Below are 17,803 nucleotides of genomic sequence, written 5' to 3' on the forward strand. Positions count from 1 at the left end.
GACTGTCTAGATCAACAAATATTGAACATCACTGCACCCTGATAATTTCTGCAGTGGATTTCGAAGTAGTCTCCATAACTCCAGCCTGGGCCTCTTGATTTCTTTCTCACTGCCCTCTAACTCCAGTTCATGTTCTCTGTTGCCTGACAAGGTATTCTTTGAAACAAGTATGTGACTATGACAGTTTTCCGCTGAAAAGTTTCACTTCCTTCAGGGGGAAGCAGGGCCCAGCATTCATATCATTTCAGGTCACCCTTCCGTGGGCACCTCTGCTCCATGATGACCTACTTGGGGCTTTTAATGCCACGTTTTCCATCTTATTTCCCGCTGGTATGTGTCTGGCATGTCTATCACTTCCGCTTCCCTTTAAGTTTCAGCTCTTGTCACTGCTCAGGTGAAGGGTTCCCTGACTCTCTAAGACTGAGCTAAGCAGCTTTCTTCTTAGATCAGGAAGAGTTAGAGTTCTTGTCATACATCACTATTTCTACTTATGGCTATATACTCCTTGAGGACTGAGTCATGTTTTGTGTGTCTCTGACTCTTGGGGGCCCAGAGCATAGCAGGAATTGAGAAAATATTTTTTGCATGCACGAATGATTAAGCTTGTTGATTAATAATGAATGTTTAATTACCTGGTGTGACTGACTTCATAGGCAGAGCTCCATTATTCGGCAGCAGAGGCCATGCTGCCTGAACCATTTCCAGCAGCACGTTCTTTGCACACAAGCTCCCAAGCCCATTCTTCTCAAGATTCATCATTATCGAAGGTAGCTCACCACCCTATCCTAGAACCTCGCTCAGGCCTGGTATAGTACAGGTGCTTAATGAATATTTATTAAATAGATAAATGAGCATATCTTTTTTTAAAATCTAGGTCACAAAGTGTTGGGAAGGAAGGAAACAAATCAGTCATTTGGGCTTTTAAAATTCTAACATCACAAGTTTCTAAATATCCTCATTCATTCAACATTCAGCACATTTACTGAGCACTTACTATGGACCAGGCAACAGCTTAGGAGTTAAAGATGGACCAGTGAACAGCATAAGCATGGATGAAGCTCCCCTCATTGAGGAGAAAGAAAGTAAATAAGTAAACTGAGTAATTCAGTGAAATACATAAAAATAAACACAACTCGTTTGGTGACTAGTATTGAACTCTAGTTAATGATGTCATGCTGCAGTATCCAAGGGTTAAGTGTTCTTTTATGCAAAAGAGAAAAACAAAGTTGGATTGATGGATAGGGAGAAGGTAGACATATGGATGCACAGGTCATGGAACAAATAAAGCAAACTGTACCTGCGGAGTCCAGGCTGCAGGATTCTATTGTACATTCCCCCCCTCCACCCCCCACTTTCAAAATATTTCACAAATTGCATAACAAAACGGGGAAGAATACTGGCTGCACGGCATTCATAATGTTGATGCTGATTCTGATGATGATGAAACTGACATGACAGAAAAACCTCCACCAAAAAAATAAAGTTACATCACACAAGAAGCCATTTGATTTTAAAAACTGTACACAGCGATGCGATGCTTCAAATTTCACCAAAACTGATGTTTTTTCCCCAAATGGTAGTGATGCTAGGCTCTTTGAGAGATGGGAGGCTAGGATATAGGCTGGGGAAACTATTATGTTCAGTTGAGTTGAAAAGGATGGGCAACTGAACTGTTGACAGAAGGCACACCAGAGTAAATTTTTCAAGTGTCAAAAAGCAATTTAGGAGGGAATGGACCCCTTAGAAGAACATCATTCCTGAAGGCTGAGACTCAGACTGAAGGAACTGCAAGGCTGATCCTATTACTCACTGGTCTGCACAGAAGTAAAAGGCAAGAGCCCTCCTGATCCAAGTTAAAGGCTAAAAAGGCCGTCTGAATCACAAATAGCTCCTCTGCTTGTCAGCCTCTAAAAATAAAGTCGTACATGGAAGCAATGCATCCTTGGCTGAAGCCAGCATATTTGTCATTTGTATGAAATGAAACTAGCTTGTTTCTAAAATTCCTGTTTTGTCAGGCAAAAGTTTTGGTCTACAAGCCACTATTCTGACTCAGCTGCAAGCCCCAAGCCCCTGGAGAAATGTCAGCAACAACAACCATCAGTTAGACTTCAACAACTCTTGAAAACTTAACCATGTGAATAAATTCTGTGGGAAGACAAGGGAGAGTAACCTGAGGTCACTAGCTTCAAGAAGCTTCTGTACTCTCAGATTTCTTTTTTTTAAATTTAAGTATTGTAGAATTACAATGTTGTGTCAATTTCTGCTGTATAGCCAAGTGATTCTCATCCCATCTCAATGAGGTGAGGATGAGATGGTTGGCTGGCATCACCCACACGATAGACATGAGTTTGAGTGGGTTCTGGGAGTTGGTGATGGACAGGGAGGCCTGGCTTGCTGCAGTCCATGGAGTTGCAAAGAGACAGGCATGACTGAGCGACTGAACTGAACTGAGCCAAGTGACTCAGTTATGTATATATATATTCTTTTTCATATTCTTTTCCATTATGGTTATTAACATCCTGTAATGGTTATTACAGGACGTTAAATATAGTTCCCTGTGCTATATAGTGTAATATATAGTGTAATCTTAAGATTTGTACATTGGTACCTTCCTTATTTTTCCCTACATTGTTGCATGGACTAAAAACAGAACAGACATTACCATTCAATTTAATGAAATCAGTAAGTATTTTCTGAATGCCTACTATGTGCCAGATAGTCTTCAAAGTGTTGGAGTCTCAGCGATGAACAAAATAGACAAAACTCGTACCAACAGCTATCAGAATCCGGCAGAGGAAAAGAGAAAATTAACCAAAGTCTGTGAAGTATAAATGCTACATGGTAAAGCAATTAGAGGAAAAGAAAGCAGGGAAGGGGTGTAAGAAGTTGCGGAGAAAAGAGTTGCATTTTAAAAAGGGGAAGGGGGTCAGGATTAGTCTCACTGAAGTGACATTTGAGCCACAGACCCAATTTAAGGGAACAATGTTCGGAAGATGGAACAATCAATGCAAAGGTCCTAGAGTAGAAGTGTGTCTGCCCACCTAAAAACAACAAGGGTGCCAGAGAGAAGTGAGCAAGAGAATAGGGAGTAACAGACGAGACCAGGGGAGTAGCGGGGCCAGACCCCTTCAGGCCTTGAGCCTACTGGGGTGACTCATCTTCCCCTCCAGGGAGAGGCTACATCACTCTGGAAATAGGAGGGTCAGGATGCGACTGACATTTTAATTAACTCCATTCTGTGGTTGTGTCTGTTTTTTTTTTTCTTTTTTAAAAATTAATTAATTTATTTATATCTGTTCTTTATTCATTAATTCAACACACATTTATCACCTATGATGTTGCTTCAGATGTGGAAGACTCAACAGTGATGATGCTCGTGGAGACCACAAGGTGGGATCGGGCTGGCACATGGGAGCGGGGAGGACACAGGGCAGGAACGCGTGGCTCAGGGCGGGAAGGCTTCCCGGAGGACAGCACCTCCCCAGAGGGTGCGCAGGGCGAGAGGGAGGCACAGGGCTCCCAGACAAAGGAACAGCGCATGCAATGGCCTGATGTTGTCCTGGGGGACACCTAAAAGCCGAGAAGAGGCAGGATGACATCAAAGAGGCCAGCGGGGCTGAGGTAGGGTAGCAAAAGGAAAGGGGTTGGAGGTGAAACCGGGAGGCATTAATGCCTCCAGAGCCCCTCCAATCTGTTCCTCACTCAACTATCACAGCTTCCAAATTTCCACAGGTGCCAAGAAACGCTGAACATCCCCCAGCCTGGACTACATGACACGAGCAGCCAGAAGGCAAATTCTCAAAAATTACTGAAGTAAAAATAAACTAATGCAAACAAGACTTTGCCTCAAGAACTGGAAATATTCTAGGACAGTGATATGAACAGTGAGATTGCTAAACAGACTAATAAATGTTACTGAAACTTTTCAATGACAGGAGGTAAATACACACCTGAGATGCAATTTGCCTGAAACCAGGAATGAGGACTCTGGTAACTTCTGCTATTGCTGCCTTCATCCATAGTCTCCACAACAAGAGAGGAAAATAATGCAATTAGATGAAGATGTTTTATCACTGCTCATGTTTTCACATAAGCCAGAAGAAGCTGTGAATGAGGGCGTCACAGAGATAACCAGAACACTATCCAAACACTGGATAATTCAAGATGCAAGACACCAACTTCAGGGTTTTATTTTTTCTTGTAAATGGTATAGGCACGTGACTTCTCTATTTGATTTTTCTGTGTGGGCAGATTTCTTTCATTCCTTTACTGGGGTATAATGCACCTTGTTTGGGACTGAGAAAAACAAGAGCATGCCTTCAGGAGCTTAGTAAAGTACAGACAGCAGATTAAAGGCTATTGACTGAAATAATGCCTAAATATAGGGTCAAGTCCCTAGCAAGTCCAGAAAAAGCAACTGTTAATTCTCAACAAGAAATAGCAAAAGTATCCCCAAATAAATCAAAAGTCTACTTGACAGACTACCCAAAACAGCCCTGGAAACACCAGTTTAAAAAGTAGAACCTTGAGGATTCATATATATGTATTCATGGATTCATATGTATGCATGGCTGGGTCCCTTTGCTGTTCACCTGAAGCCGTCACAACACTGTTAACTGGCTATATCCCAATACAAAACAAAAAGTTTTAAAAAAATGTAGAACCTTGAAGACTTCCCTGGTGGTCTAGCGGTTGAGACTCCACCCTTCCACTTACAGGAGGCATGGGTTCAGTTCCTGGTTGCGGAACTAAGATCCCACACACCAAGAGGCATGGCCAAAGAACAAGTACAACCTTCAAAAAAACTTTTGATGTCTTAAGTGGAAACTTAATGGGAAGAAAAGGAGACACAAAATTATAGTATGCATGTTACCATGATGTAAAAATGTACCCCTGAAAAAAGATAATAATGCTTATATTAGGGTATGGGAACCTTTTCCAAGGGGAGGCTTTCCCTGGTTTTGTGATAGGGTTCTTATTAGTAGTCTTATTTTATTTGATTGGAAATACAGAGGGAATCATACTTCAAGAGGAAAAATAAAACCCTGCTATCGGGGTGACCTAAAGGAGGCAAAGGCGGTGAGGAATCACAGGGGCGCCTTCAGAGAGCAGCAGGCTGTTGGTTGAGGGCAGGTTCAGGGGAAGGGCAGCGGTGGGGAAGAGAAGACGGAGGGCTCAAGAGCTGTGCGATGGCCTCTGAATCCAGCCCCAAGGGCAAGGGGAAGGCGCTGTGTCTGTGGGGAGGAGCAGCCTGGTCCAAGCTGAGCTTTTCCGAGCTAGCTCTGGGGCAGGAAGAGGGTCTCAGAGTCCAGCCATACGAGCATATGGACAAGAGGGAAAAGCAGGAACAAGAGGCCTGCCCTGAGGGAGGAGGAACCACACTTCTCAGCTCAGCTTCCTGGGGAGAAAACATTATTCAAAGATCTAATTAAATGCCCTTACTGTTCTCTGACCCTTTGGTTTGCCCCTATAGAAGCTGCGTAGGAAGGTGCTGGGAAGAGTCTATGCTCATAAAAATGCTCAAATGCAAACAGAATACACGAAGTTAGTTCTCTGAAATCCTGAGATTTGGGGCAAAACAGTAAAGAAAAGCCAGCCTTTCCAACTTGTAGAAACTCTATCAACCTGGTGAGGAAATGAGTTAGAGGAGAAATGTAAGCAGCCTCAAAGGGAGGTGCTCTCTGAATCTTCAGCAGTATCTATCTGGCCAGGAGCATCCGTCTCACTTCCCTGCTCCTAAAGATGCTTCAGCAATTATGGGTGTGTTTTACTCTCTACTTATCCTCCTGCTGGGCCCTTTCTAACTAGCCTTTCCCACCCTCCCCCTGCACTCCATACCTGCCAAACACTAAGACAGATGGGGTTGATGACAATTGATGACAATGATTTTACAAGTACATTATTTCTGTGGTCTCCAAACTTCCTATGCAACCATCCCATCAGGAGAAAACAATCTAAATACATCCACAGTGTATGTGCACCCTGTTGTTCAGCAGCTTAATTCGTGTCCACCTCTCTGTGACCCCATGGACTGCAGCATACTAGGCTTCCCAGAACTTCACCACCTTCCAGAGTTTGCTCAGACTCATGTTTATTGAGTTGGTGAGCCATTCAACCATCTCATTCTCTGTCACCCCCTTCTCCTCCTGCCCTCAATCTTTCCCAGCATCAAGGTCTTTTCCAATGAGTTGGCTCTTCGCATCAGGTGGCCAAAGTATTGGGGCTTCAGCATCAGTCTTTCCAATGAAAATCAGGGTTGATTTACTTCAGTTATGTAACGATTACTATCAGCCCATCTTTTAAGGGCTTCCCTGGTGGCTCAGACGGTAAAGCATCTGCCCGCAATGCGCGAGACCTGGGTTCGATCCCTGGGTCAGGAAGATCCCCTGGAGAAGGAAATGGCAACCCACTCCAGTACCCTTGCTTGGAAAATTCCATGGACAGAGGAGCCTTGTAAGCTACAGTCCACGGGGTCGCAAAGAGTCGGGCACGACTCAGCGACGTCACTCTATCTTTTAAGCACTAGTAACTGTTTCACTTTTTTTTTTAATTGACAGGAGATAAGTAAATTTTTGACACTTTTATCTTCTATTCAAAGGAATGGTTCCCCGTACCCCACCCCCTCCACTTCAGGTTGTGAGAACAGCCACATATACCCAAAGGGCGGGGGATGGAAGGTTCTGTGGGAACAACTGGGTTAGACTGGATCCGGCCCCTTTGTCATGTGGGAAGGGAAGGACCCTCTCTGAGGGGTGCAGCCAAATTCTCTGTGGGCAGGCTCTGGAGGTAGGGTGGCGCAGGGAGTCACTGCTTTTTTCCTACAAGTTCTCCAACCTCAGGCACATCCTCAACAAGATCAAGGTCCCCAACTGCTTCGTTTCCCTGTTTCCTCCATTCAAGACTGGCTGGGCCATAAGGATGCTTTCCATCAACCTGTTCACTGATGGATTTTGCCATCACTGATAATCCCCACCTTGCTCCACTGTCTTATTAAGAGTTGTAAGATGTTGAATTTCTAATTTTTCATTTCTTTTGCATGTATTAGCTGTGATTTCTCCATAATTAACAATGTTCTCTCATCAACTATCTGATTATCTTCAAATACAATTTGTCCTAGGAAAGCAGGATCAAAACTGGATTCTTTCCCTTTATTTTTCAGGGTAATGAAGTGGGTGTCCTAGCCACTTCTAAAGGTGATCAATTGATTTTGTGGGTTTTTCTTGCTTGGACTGTCATTCTGGACTCATGGATTACTTTCTGTTGGTTTGATTCCCTCCACTGCAGTCATTATTCTTTTTTTTTTTTTTTTTAATTTATTTGGCTATGCCAGGTCTTAGCTGCAGCATCCAGGGATTTTAGTTGCAGCATATGGGATCTAGTTCCCCGAACAGGTTGAACCTAAGCCCCCTGCACTGGGAGCCCAGAGTCTTAGCTACTGGACCACAGGGAAGTCCTTGTTATTCTTTCTGATGCTCAAACGACCTCATCTTTGGCTCCTATGTCCTTCTGATTCCATCCCAGGGGTCTTTCTTAGTCTCCTTGCTTCCAGATTAAAGATGTCACATTTTTAATGTTCGCTGCCCTAGACCCATTTATCACCCATTTATCTTAGAAGGAGGTTTCTTCAGTGGGAAATGTACTTAGGAAATCTCAAACGAGTGTTAAGGATACTCATTGCCATCTGATTGTCTTTACTTTTGATCCTCTTCGAAGTACAGAGTTAGGAAACATTTACTTTTTAAAGAAAAAATATAAGTTCACATTGATTTTCCTATTCAAGCCAAATATTATACAGTCTTAACTTCTTGAAGCACTCCCTCTTCCTATACACTGCAAATTCTGGTTCCCATGGTATTCCTGGAATAGTTTCAAATAGTAATAAATATTCCCCACTACAAATGTACGGTCCAAAGACTGTGTTTTAAAGTCAGTTGAAATAATTATTTTATCTGTGTGAGAGACTAGCACCAACCTAACATATCACTAGCTGTGTTTCATGTTTTTTTAATCTCTTCAATCTTTAGGGAATTCTTATTTCTCTTTAAATAAAACATTTATATGGTTCCAAAGTCAAAATAAAGTACATTAAGAGATATCTAGCACAGAGAACTATATTCAATATTCTGTGATAAATCATAATAGGAAACACTACAAAAAAGAATATATAGATATGCATTACTGGATCACTTTGCTGTACAGCAGAAATTAACACAACATTGCAAATCAACTATACTTCAGTTTAAAGAAAAAAAAAAAAAGACATCTATTTTCTATCCCTGTCCCTGCAAACACTCCTGCAGGGGTAATCATTTTTATTAGCTTGTTTTTTAATCTTCCATTGTTTCTTTTGAAAACACAAGCACATTCACATACATCAGCATACACACATTTTCCTCCCACTGCATACCCTTCTTGCATAGAAAGGAGGGACTCCACGCACTGCCCTGAACTTTGGTTTTTATCACTTAATATAGACGAAACATCTCCCTTCAGACAGTATAATCTTTCCTCAGTCCTTCTGCACAGTTACATATGATTTCACTCTATCAATGGACTATATGATTCACTCAGTTCTCTAACAGGAACCTCTGGGTTATTTCCAGTCTTTCCTTAGCACAAACAGTGTCAGGGTACACGGCCTTGTATGCATGCCATGTATGATCTTTGCTCACTTGTCTTTGGGGTGGATTCCTAGATATGATCTGCTCAGGCAAAGCAAAGATGCCTAAAAGCTGTGCTAGACAGTGACAGATCCCCTGGCACGGGGCAGTGGCAGCCGGGCTACATTCCCAGTGCTCTCCTGAAGTCTCACCTGAGGAAGAGCTGCGCAAGCAAACTTTTAGCTTCTTGCCAATTTGATATGTGGGACATGGGATCTTGGTGCAATTTTAAAATGTACTTCTCTTATTATTCGTGAGGCTAACATGTTTCATATATTTGGAGCAATACGTTTCTTTTTTTCTCTGGACTGTTTTTGACCATTTGCCTACAGGATTGTGGAACATTTTCATCTCAATTCTTGGCAGTTCTTTATATATCAGTGATATTAACCCTCTGTAACAGAATATGCTATGGTGTTATTTTTTTGATATTGTTGTTTTTGGCATACAGGTCTTTTTTTTTTAAGGCGGTCAAATGTATTGGCTTTGCCCCTGATTCTTGCTGAATTCTGAGTCATTTAGAAAACTATCTCCTTCCCAGGTTAACAAGAACTGATCTATTTTTTTCCATCTTTAGTTATATTTTAAGCAGTGAATGGATTTCAATTCAACCAACACTTTCAAATCCTCCATTCATAGAAAATAAAATAGGTTTCTCAGGACTCTGAATCCCAGCATTCTAAATGAGAACTTATTTTCTGGAAAAGCCTCCTATGTTTATGCCCCAGATGTAGGGAAACACCATCCCATGGAGGGTATAAATATACCATGTCATTTAAGCAGTTCTGGCCATTTGGCACAACACGGCTAAACATTGTATTTATGTGAACTAACAGATAAGTCACCCCATTCTGGCTCCTCAAAGTTGCACAGCCGTGTCTCCCCATGCTGCCAGCCGCCTGTCACCCACCACCCCTATATTAGTTTGCCCCCTGAATTCTGCCCCAGGAACAGACTACGACAGCAGGATGACAGAGCTCCAGAAGCAGTAACAGTAATGTTTATGATGCATACAGAACACTTTCACACACCTCTCTGAGCTAAAATGAACACTGAAACATGAGCAGATTTCCCCACCTGCCACAGCCCTTAATTCTTCTTCCTTCTCTCACTTCACACTCAAGGAGCAGTCCAGTGTATTTGTTGTTGTACTCAGTGAACCCAACAAAAGGTCACCTTTAGGTGGCTGTTCGTGAGGGGAAGGGGTCAGCACACGGGGAAAAAGTAAGGAGAGGGGCGTTGTAGGTCTTAACAAGGGAAACAGATTAGCTTTCAGATAGTAATTCTAGGATGGAAAGCTCTGGATTAAAATTACTCCAAGAATTTAGGAAAACAGAAAGCTGCACTCTGAGTGTACGAATGATCTGTTTAGCTTGGGGGAATGGTCATTTCCAGAATAGGCATTCACCTCATCAAGGGGAATTATGTATAAAAAAGATCTTCATGACCCAGATAATCACGAAGGTGTGATTACTCACCTAGAGCCAGACATCCTGGAATGTGAAGTCAAGTGGGCCTTAGGAAGCATCACTATGAACAAAGCTAGTGGAGTTTATGGAATTCCAGTTGAGCTAATTCAAATCCTGGAAGATGATGCTGTGAAAGTGCTGCACTCAATATGCCAGCAAATTTGGAAAACTCAGCAGTGGCCACAGGACTGGAAAAGGTCAGTTTTCATTCCAATCCCAAAGAAAGGCAATGCCAAAGAATGCTCAAACTACTGCACAATTGCACTCATCTCACATGCTAGTAAAGTAATGCTCAAAATTCTCCAAGCCAGGCTTCAGCAATATGTGAACCATGAACTTCCAGATGTTCAAGCTGGTTTTAGAAAAGGTAGAGGAACCAGAGATCAAATTGCCAACATCTGCTGGATCATTGAAAAAGTAAGAGTTCTAGAAAAACATCTATTTCTGCTTTATTGACTATGCCAACGCCTTTGATTGTGTAGATCACAATAAACTGTGGAAAATTCTGAAAGAGATGGGAACACCAGACCACCTGACCTGCCTCTTGAGAAACCTATATGCAGGTCAGGAAGCAACAGTTAGAACTGGACATGGAACAACAGACTGGTTCCAAATAGGAAAAGGAGTATGTCAAGGCTATATATTGTCATCCTGCTTATTCAACTTATATGCAGAGTACATCATGAGAAACACTGGGCTGGAGGAAGCACAAGCTGGAATCAAGATTGCTGGGAGAAATATCAATAACCTCAGATATGCAGATGACACCACCCTTATGGCAGAAAGTGGAGTAGAACTAAAGAGCCTCTTGATGAAAGTGAAAGAGGACAGTCAAAAAGTTGGCTTAAAGTTCAACATTCAGAAGACTAAAATCACGGCATCCAGTCCCATCACTTCATGGGAAATAGATGGGGAAAGAGTGGAAACAGTGTCAGACTTTATTTTGGGGGGCTCCAAAATCACTGCAGATGGTGATTGCAGCCATGAAACTAAAAGACGCTTACTCCTTGGAAGGAAAGTTATGACCAACCTAGATAGCATATTCAAAAGCAGAGACATTACTTTGTCAACAAAGGTCCGTTTAGTCAAGGCTATGGTTTTTCCAGTGGTCATGTATGGATGTGAGAGTTGGACTATAAAGAAAGCTGAGCACCGAAGAATTGATGCTTTTGAACTATGGTGTTGGAGAAGGCTCTTGAGAGCCCCTTGGACTGCAGGGAGATCCAACCAGTCCATCCTAAAGGAGATCAGTCCTGGGTGTTCATTGGAAGGACTGATGTTGAAGCTGAAACTCCAATACTTTGGCCACCTGATGCTGAAGAGCTGACTCATTTGAAAAGACCCTGATGCTGGAAAAGATTGAGGGCAGGAGGAGAAGAGGACGACAGAGGAGGAGATGGTTGGATGGCATCAACAACTCAATGGACATGGCTTTGGGTGGTGATGGACCTGGCGGCCTCGTGTGCTGTGGGTCATGGGGTTGCAAAGAGTCGGACACGACTGAGTGACTGAACTGACCTGAAACAATAAATTTATCTCTGGCATGAATACTCTCAGACTTGGCATTTGGCTTTACAGTCCTCAACTAATTGTAAATGAAATACAACTGCAGGCAGGTAGACTGATGGCAGCAGTGAGAAATGGTCAGTGTGGGAAAGAAACCCACACAAAAAAATGCTGAGAGGCTACAGCTGGGGCCAGTGTGTTCATCATCTTTTAGTCTGTCCATTACATCACTTTGCAAAATAATCACTGCTATTGGTAACAAGACATCACATGAGCAAGAGAGTGTAAGATTTCATTCTGAGCCCAGGGTTTAAGAAGTCAGTAAGGTATGAAACAGATTTTTAAATCATTCCATCTTGAAAAGGCTGGCTTTTTCTTAATAAAGTTTGATGCCTAAAATAATGAAGGTTCAATTACAGTGTTTGGAAAAATGTCTAGACACGGAAGATCTCATTCTTCCTGAATCATCAAGTGGACCCTAAACAGGGTCTGTGTGGCAGGAAGCATGTTTAGTGTCTGCCAATCAAAGACCACTGAAAGTCTTTCCCAAGTGGTTTCCAGTGATACTTTAATATTGAATATTTTCCTCCAGAACATTTCCAAGGCTTTTCACAAAATGTTCACAGAGCCTTTCAATTCTAGTTTTAAAAAATCCAGTTATTCTCAAGTAAAAGGTTCCACAGCACACATTTTTCTACAGCTAAAGACCCCAGGAATCACAAATGCAAACACACGGCAGCCTCATTTCTTCTCCCATTTGTCTCTGATGGGAGTCTGGAAAGCAGAGCTGAGACATGACTACTCACGGAACATGGTGTAAAACTGCTGTGGGTTCAGATTCCACTTGCCCCAGGGCGTCTTGTGGCCTTTCAACTGGGCATAGTTGGCATGGTTGAACTCTGGCTCTGTGCCAAACGAGTCCAGAATTCGGAGCATGCACCTGAAAGATAAACGATGCCATGAGTAAAATAACAACCTTGACCCCAAAGTCAAAAGACCAAAAGCTCTACCCTCTCTCTCTCAGGAACTACCAAAGATGGACAAATTCTTTAAGCAAGAAATGCCACTGGGCAGGAATCGAGAGGTCTTACACTAGCCTGTCTACTAAACATCCCCAGGTGAGCCAGAGCCGATGTCCATACAATTTGCTTTGGACAAGTTGACTAATCACAGAAGATGCTCAAATACCAGTGAAATAAAAAGTTCCCTAAAGCTAGAACTGTAGGAGGCCATGGTCACTGCTGCGCCCCTAGCCAGGGCCAAGCATACAGTGTTGGCTGTTAATGAACAACTGTGGAAAAAGAAAAGAATTCACATTTTTAGAGGTTACTATGGTATGAATGCTAATCTCCATCCCCCACCACCAGCCCCCCACCCCTGGCAATTCAGCAAATCATATACTGAAATCCTAAGGAGATGGTATTAGGAGGTGGGGCTTTGGGGAAGTGATAAGCTCATAAGGGTGGAGCCCTCATAAATAGGATTAGTGCCCTTGTATAAGTGATTCCATAGAACTCCAGAGCCCCTTCCACAGTATGAAGACACAATATGAAGTCTGCCACCTCTCCTGACCATGCTGCCATCCTGATCTCAGACTTTCACTCTCCCCAGTATGTGAGCAACACACATTTACTATTTATAAGTCACCCAGGATTTGGTTCAGCAGCCCAGGCACACTGAGACAGAGGTCTTATTCTGCTCAAAGCACAAAGCTTGCTCTTCTTCAACAATTATTCAAGATTTTCATCAACTGACTAGAGTACAAGATTTTTGGTAAAGCTTAGAGTCTCACTCAGTAGGCAGTCGTGATTTGTATGTATTTGATAGTAGCAGGACATTATTGTTTTCTCCCAGAGCTCAAAATGAATTGCAACTGAAGATGTTTCATTTGGTTATTCCACCAAAGCCTTAGAACAGCACCAACCAAACCCAGTGTATTGCCTGTTTCTGGGTGGTCTTCTAGCCATGAATGGTCTTTACATTTTTAAATGGTTAAAAAAGGGAGAATATTTTGCGGTGTGAAAATTACATGAAATTCAACTTTCAGTGTTCAAAAATAAAGTTTTATTTGAACTAGCCAAGCCTAGTTGTTTCTGTATGTCTATTGATTACCTACAGTAAGAGTAGAGTTTGGTAGCTAAAGTGGAGACTACATGGCCAAGCAAAGACTAAAATATTTATTATCTGGCTCTTTACAGATAAAGCCTTCTGATCATTGCTTTGGAGTACATAAAGAATGATCAATCAGAAGAAAGAAATCAATACTAAAACAGAATTTATTGATTTTGGTTACATTTATATCATCACTGATTTTCAAGACACCGATGTAAATTTAACTCACGACTGGCCAATGAAACAGCACTATTTTCTGTATCTATTATTATTTCAGCACTATTATTATATATTAATAATAATTGTGAATGGCTCTTACTGGACCAATAAGCATAACAGTAAAGAGGGATCAGAGCCCACATTTTAGAATCAGATGATGACAATAACTTTTTGATTTGATTCACTTTCTGTCTTCCTTCCCCCACTAGTAAGAAGTCCATCTTTCAGTCAGTTTTACGTCACTGCATGATGCAGAAAAAAAGAATGCAAACACCAGACTGAATTTTCCAGGAAGAGCAATATTAAGTTGTCATTTTAGTGTGATGCTTCTCACATCAGCATTATCTGTCTAGACAAGGAAGAAAAGAAAGAGGGAAGGAAAGGTGGAAGGCGGGTGGGCCATGACCAAAAAGTAAAATACAAGCTGACCACAGAAACAGTGTCCTTCTTCCAGGTCCCCATATGGTTCTCAAGGAACAGGGGATCAAGCTAATGACAGAATTTATATGTACATGTAACTGGATCACTCTGCTGTACACTTGAAACTAACGCCATATTGTAAATCAACTATACTTCAGTAAAAAGAAAGAAAAGAAAAGAGCTGGGATGATGGCAGCTCTGTAGAAGGTCGCTACAGGAAGGGGAAGGACACACACTGACTTGTGGGACTGGGGAAGGTTCAGCTCCCGAGAGACGAACAGAGATGGGGGTCAAAGGTGACAGTGCTCTGGGCAGGCGCGGCAGGGAGAAACCAGCCACCCTCCTCACAGAAACCTTTGCCTTGGAGGCTTTGGCTGTCTACACTTGTTTGGAATGGATTCTAACACTCTCTAGCTTGTGATTCTATTTTTAACTTAGAGTTTTGCTGGTGTTATTTTATATTTGGATAATTAAAACAAACCCTGAGTAAAGATGCCTGGCAGGAGCCTCACACTTGAAATTCTGGACTTTTAGACGCGGTCTAAATGTATGCTATGTGATGCTGGCTTCTACTCAATGGAAGACTACAGAATGACTGATGATGGGATGTCTCCACTTGTCTCTAAACTTGTAGCTCTACATACTCAAAGCTTTGATCTGGGAATTGTCCTTTTTCTTTTCTTTTTGAGCTTATCTTGGTTTGTTTTACAAACCAGAGGCAAGAGACTGATCACTGTCTATGACAGGGGAGGCTGAACATTATAGTTTTCCCTCTTCAATCACTTTCTACATCTGTGTGTTTTGGAATTGGGTTTGTGTTGTTAATATTTATGCTGTTCCTCTAATGCCTTTTCTGTGTCTGGAGCATCAGGAACAGACTGATGACTTTAAAAGATATTTGCCTCGCTGCCTGAGGCAGCTGGCTTCCTAACAGGGATGGCTGCAGCAATGCCAAATGATTCCTGGAACATTCTCTCTGTGCTAAGCCCCGCTATTACAAGATTGGATACTCACAACCTCCTTGCCAGGATCTACTTTCTAATTTGGAGTTTGATGCGAAACAGTGTATCTTGGACTATTTGCATCTCACTTTTCTGTGTGTTCTCAATGCCCAGCAAAGGCCTCACATGAAGCAAAACAGATATGAGTTTCGCAGTACCTAGCAGGACGCTAGTTGCATGTAGATATTCAATACACATTTAATTGAATGCCCTCAGTGCAGTTTAGTCACTCAGTTGTGTCTGACTCTTTGCGACCCCATGAACTGCAGCACACCCTGGGTCCCTACATAAATTGGACAGAATTTATATTTTTTCGAGATCAACAAGACTCATAAGTTTGTGCCTAAACAAAACATCAAATGATAAACTTTACATTTAACAGAATTCCTATCATCTTCCATTACCCATGATGAATACAGGGACCACCACTAATTTCTAATCTTTAAAAGGAAAAGAAATAGGAAGAAAACTCTCTAGAGAAACTGCTTGGCCTTTGGATGAGAATCTCAGATTTATCACACCTCAAAGACACAAATGCTAAAGTCCTAACAGACCTCCTGCCAGCTAATATCACTGACACAGATGATTTATTAAAGAATGGAGGGATTAACAGGACACTCTCCCATAAAGTCCCCTCTGAGATAGAGCCTTTTCATCCAACAAGAATCAAATACCCATCAGCAGTGACCATTTTAATAATAAAATCATCCTTTTTAATTGACCTAAATGCTACCACCGAGAATATATTTCCATCCAGACAGACTTTCTTAATGATGAGAATATGTGAGTCCAGGGACTCTCAAAATGCCCAGTTCCTTTGGAATGTTTATCAGATGCCTGCCACTCGCAAAAGCCAGAGAAAAACAGCTCTGTCTTTCTTGTTTTTAATGCTGTTGCTAAAAAGAAAAAAAAAACCTTATTCACTGATAAGGCCTATTAACCAAGGATAAAGATGGCTACTCCCATGTAACAGAGAACATTTATCGTGGTCTGAAGATTTGAAAAGAAAACAACAAACTGCCATCCTGGACCACTCCAGATTTATATTTTGTTTTTGTTTTTTAAGAAACTACATGCACACCTCATTTTACGGTGCTTCACTTTTTGCATTTTGCAGACACTCATTCTTTTTTCAATTTTTTAATACAAATTAAAGGTTTGTGGCAACCCTGCACTGTCAGATGTTGGTTAGCAATTTTTAGCAATAACCTATTTAAAAGAGTTTCCTTTCCCTTTCCAGTTTTACTGAAAAATAACTGACACACAGCACAGAATGTTTCAAGTGTATAGCATAATGATTTGACTTATATACAATGTGTAATGAATACCATAAGCTTAGTAAACAACCATCATTGTAGAGATACAAAATAGTTTCTTTTTCTTGTGATAAGAACTCTTGGGGCTTGATCTCTTAACAGCATTGGTAAGTAACACAGCAGTGTTAATAATATTTATCACATTATATATTACACCCCTTACTTATCTCACAACTGCAAGTTTATACCTTTTGACTACTATCCCCCAACTCCTCCTCCCCCACTCCCCACTTGTTATAACCACAAACCTGACCTCTTTATCCATGAGTTTGCCTTCATCTTTGTTTTTGAAGTATAGCTGACCTATAACACTATGGCAGTTTCTGGTGTGCAACTTAGTGATTCCATATTTCTGTACATTACAAAATGATCAGGATAAGTCTCATTACCATCTGTTACCATATCACTGACTATATTCTCACACTGTGCATTTCATAACGGAAAGTATTTTTAAAATTAAATATGCACTTTTTTTTTTTACTCATGATGTTGCACACTTACAGTATAGGGTAAAAACAACTTTTATATGCACTGGGAAACCCATCCCCCTCCCAAAAAAGAAACAAAACAAAAAAAGCTGTGGGACTCAATTTATTGTGGCATTCACCTTACGGCAGCTGAATTTGATGTGGATTCAAGTCGCCCTTCCTCCCAGAATGCTGGCAGCTATCACCTTGCTATGGGTGGGACTGGAGATGGAGGGGCTAGAGCTGAAGTTGGGGGTGAGGCGGGGCTTCCTCTGGGCTAGGCGGCCATCACCTTCCTATCAGAGGTGATCTGATCCTAAGGTTCTGGAGCAGAAGTCCTGAGATTTTGGGTCAAGCTGGCTCTGTTCCTATCTATCTGGCTGCATGGGGCAGCACACAGTATCTTTGCTGCATCATTCGATATTTCTGTTCTGGTACGTGGGCTCTAGTCGCGTCTCATGGGCTCAGCAGTTGTAGCATGCAGCTTCAGTTACTCTGCAGCCTACGGGATCTTAGTTTCCTGACCAGGGATTGAATCCATGTCCACTGCATTGCAAGATGGATTCTTTACCACTAGACCACCAGGGAAGTCTCATCTGTTCCTTGTTAAGTGTGTGCTTTCCCCTGTCCCAG

At 41.9% G+C, this 17,803-nt stretch overlaps 1 protein-coding gene across 1 annotated transcript in view; it reads right to left on the reverse strand.

Annotated features, from left to right (window-relative positions):
- The window catches only part of MGAT5 (alpha-1,6-mannosylglycoprotein 6-beta-N-acetylglucosaminyltransferase), a 238,563-nt gene that overhangs the window by 116,145 nt on the left and 104,615 nt on the right, over positions 1-17,803 (reverse strand). The window contains exon 9 of the mRNA XM_068968274.1: positions 12,442-12,575. Coding sequence (XP_068824375.1) covers positions 12,442-12,575 — 134 coding nt within the window. The remainder of the gene's footprint in view (positions 1-12,441; positions 12,576-17,803) is intronic.

Source organism: Capricornis sumatraensis, chromosome 3 (assembly GCF_032405125.1).
Source record: "Capricornis sumatraensis isolate serow.1 chromosome 3, serow.2, whole genome shotgun sequence".
NCBI classification, from domain to species: Eukaryota; Metazoa; Chordata; class Mammalia; order Artiodactyla; family Bovidae; genus Capricornis; species Capricornis sumatraensis.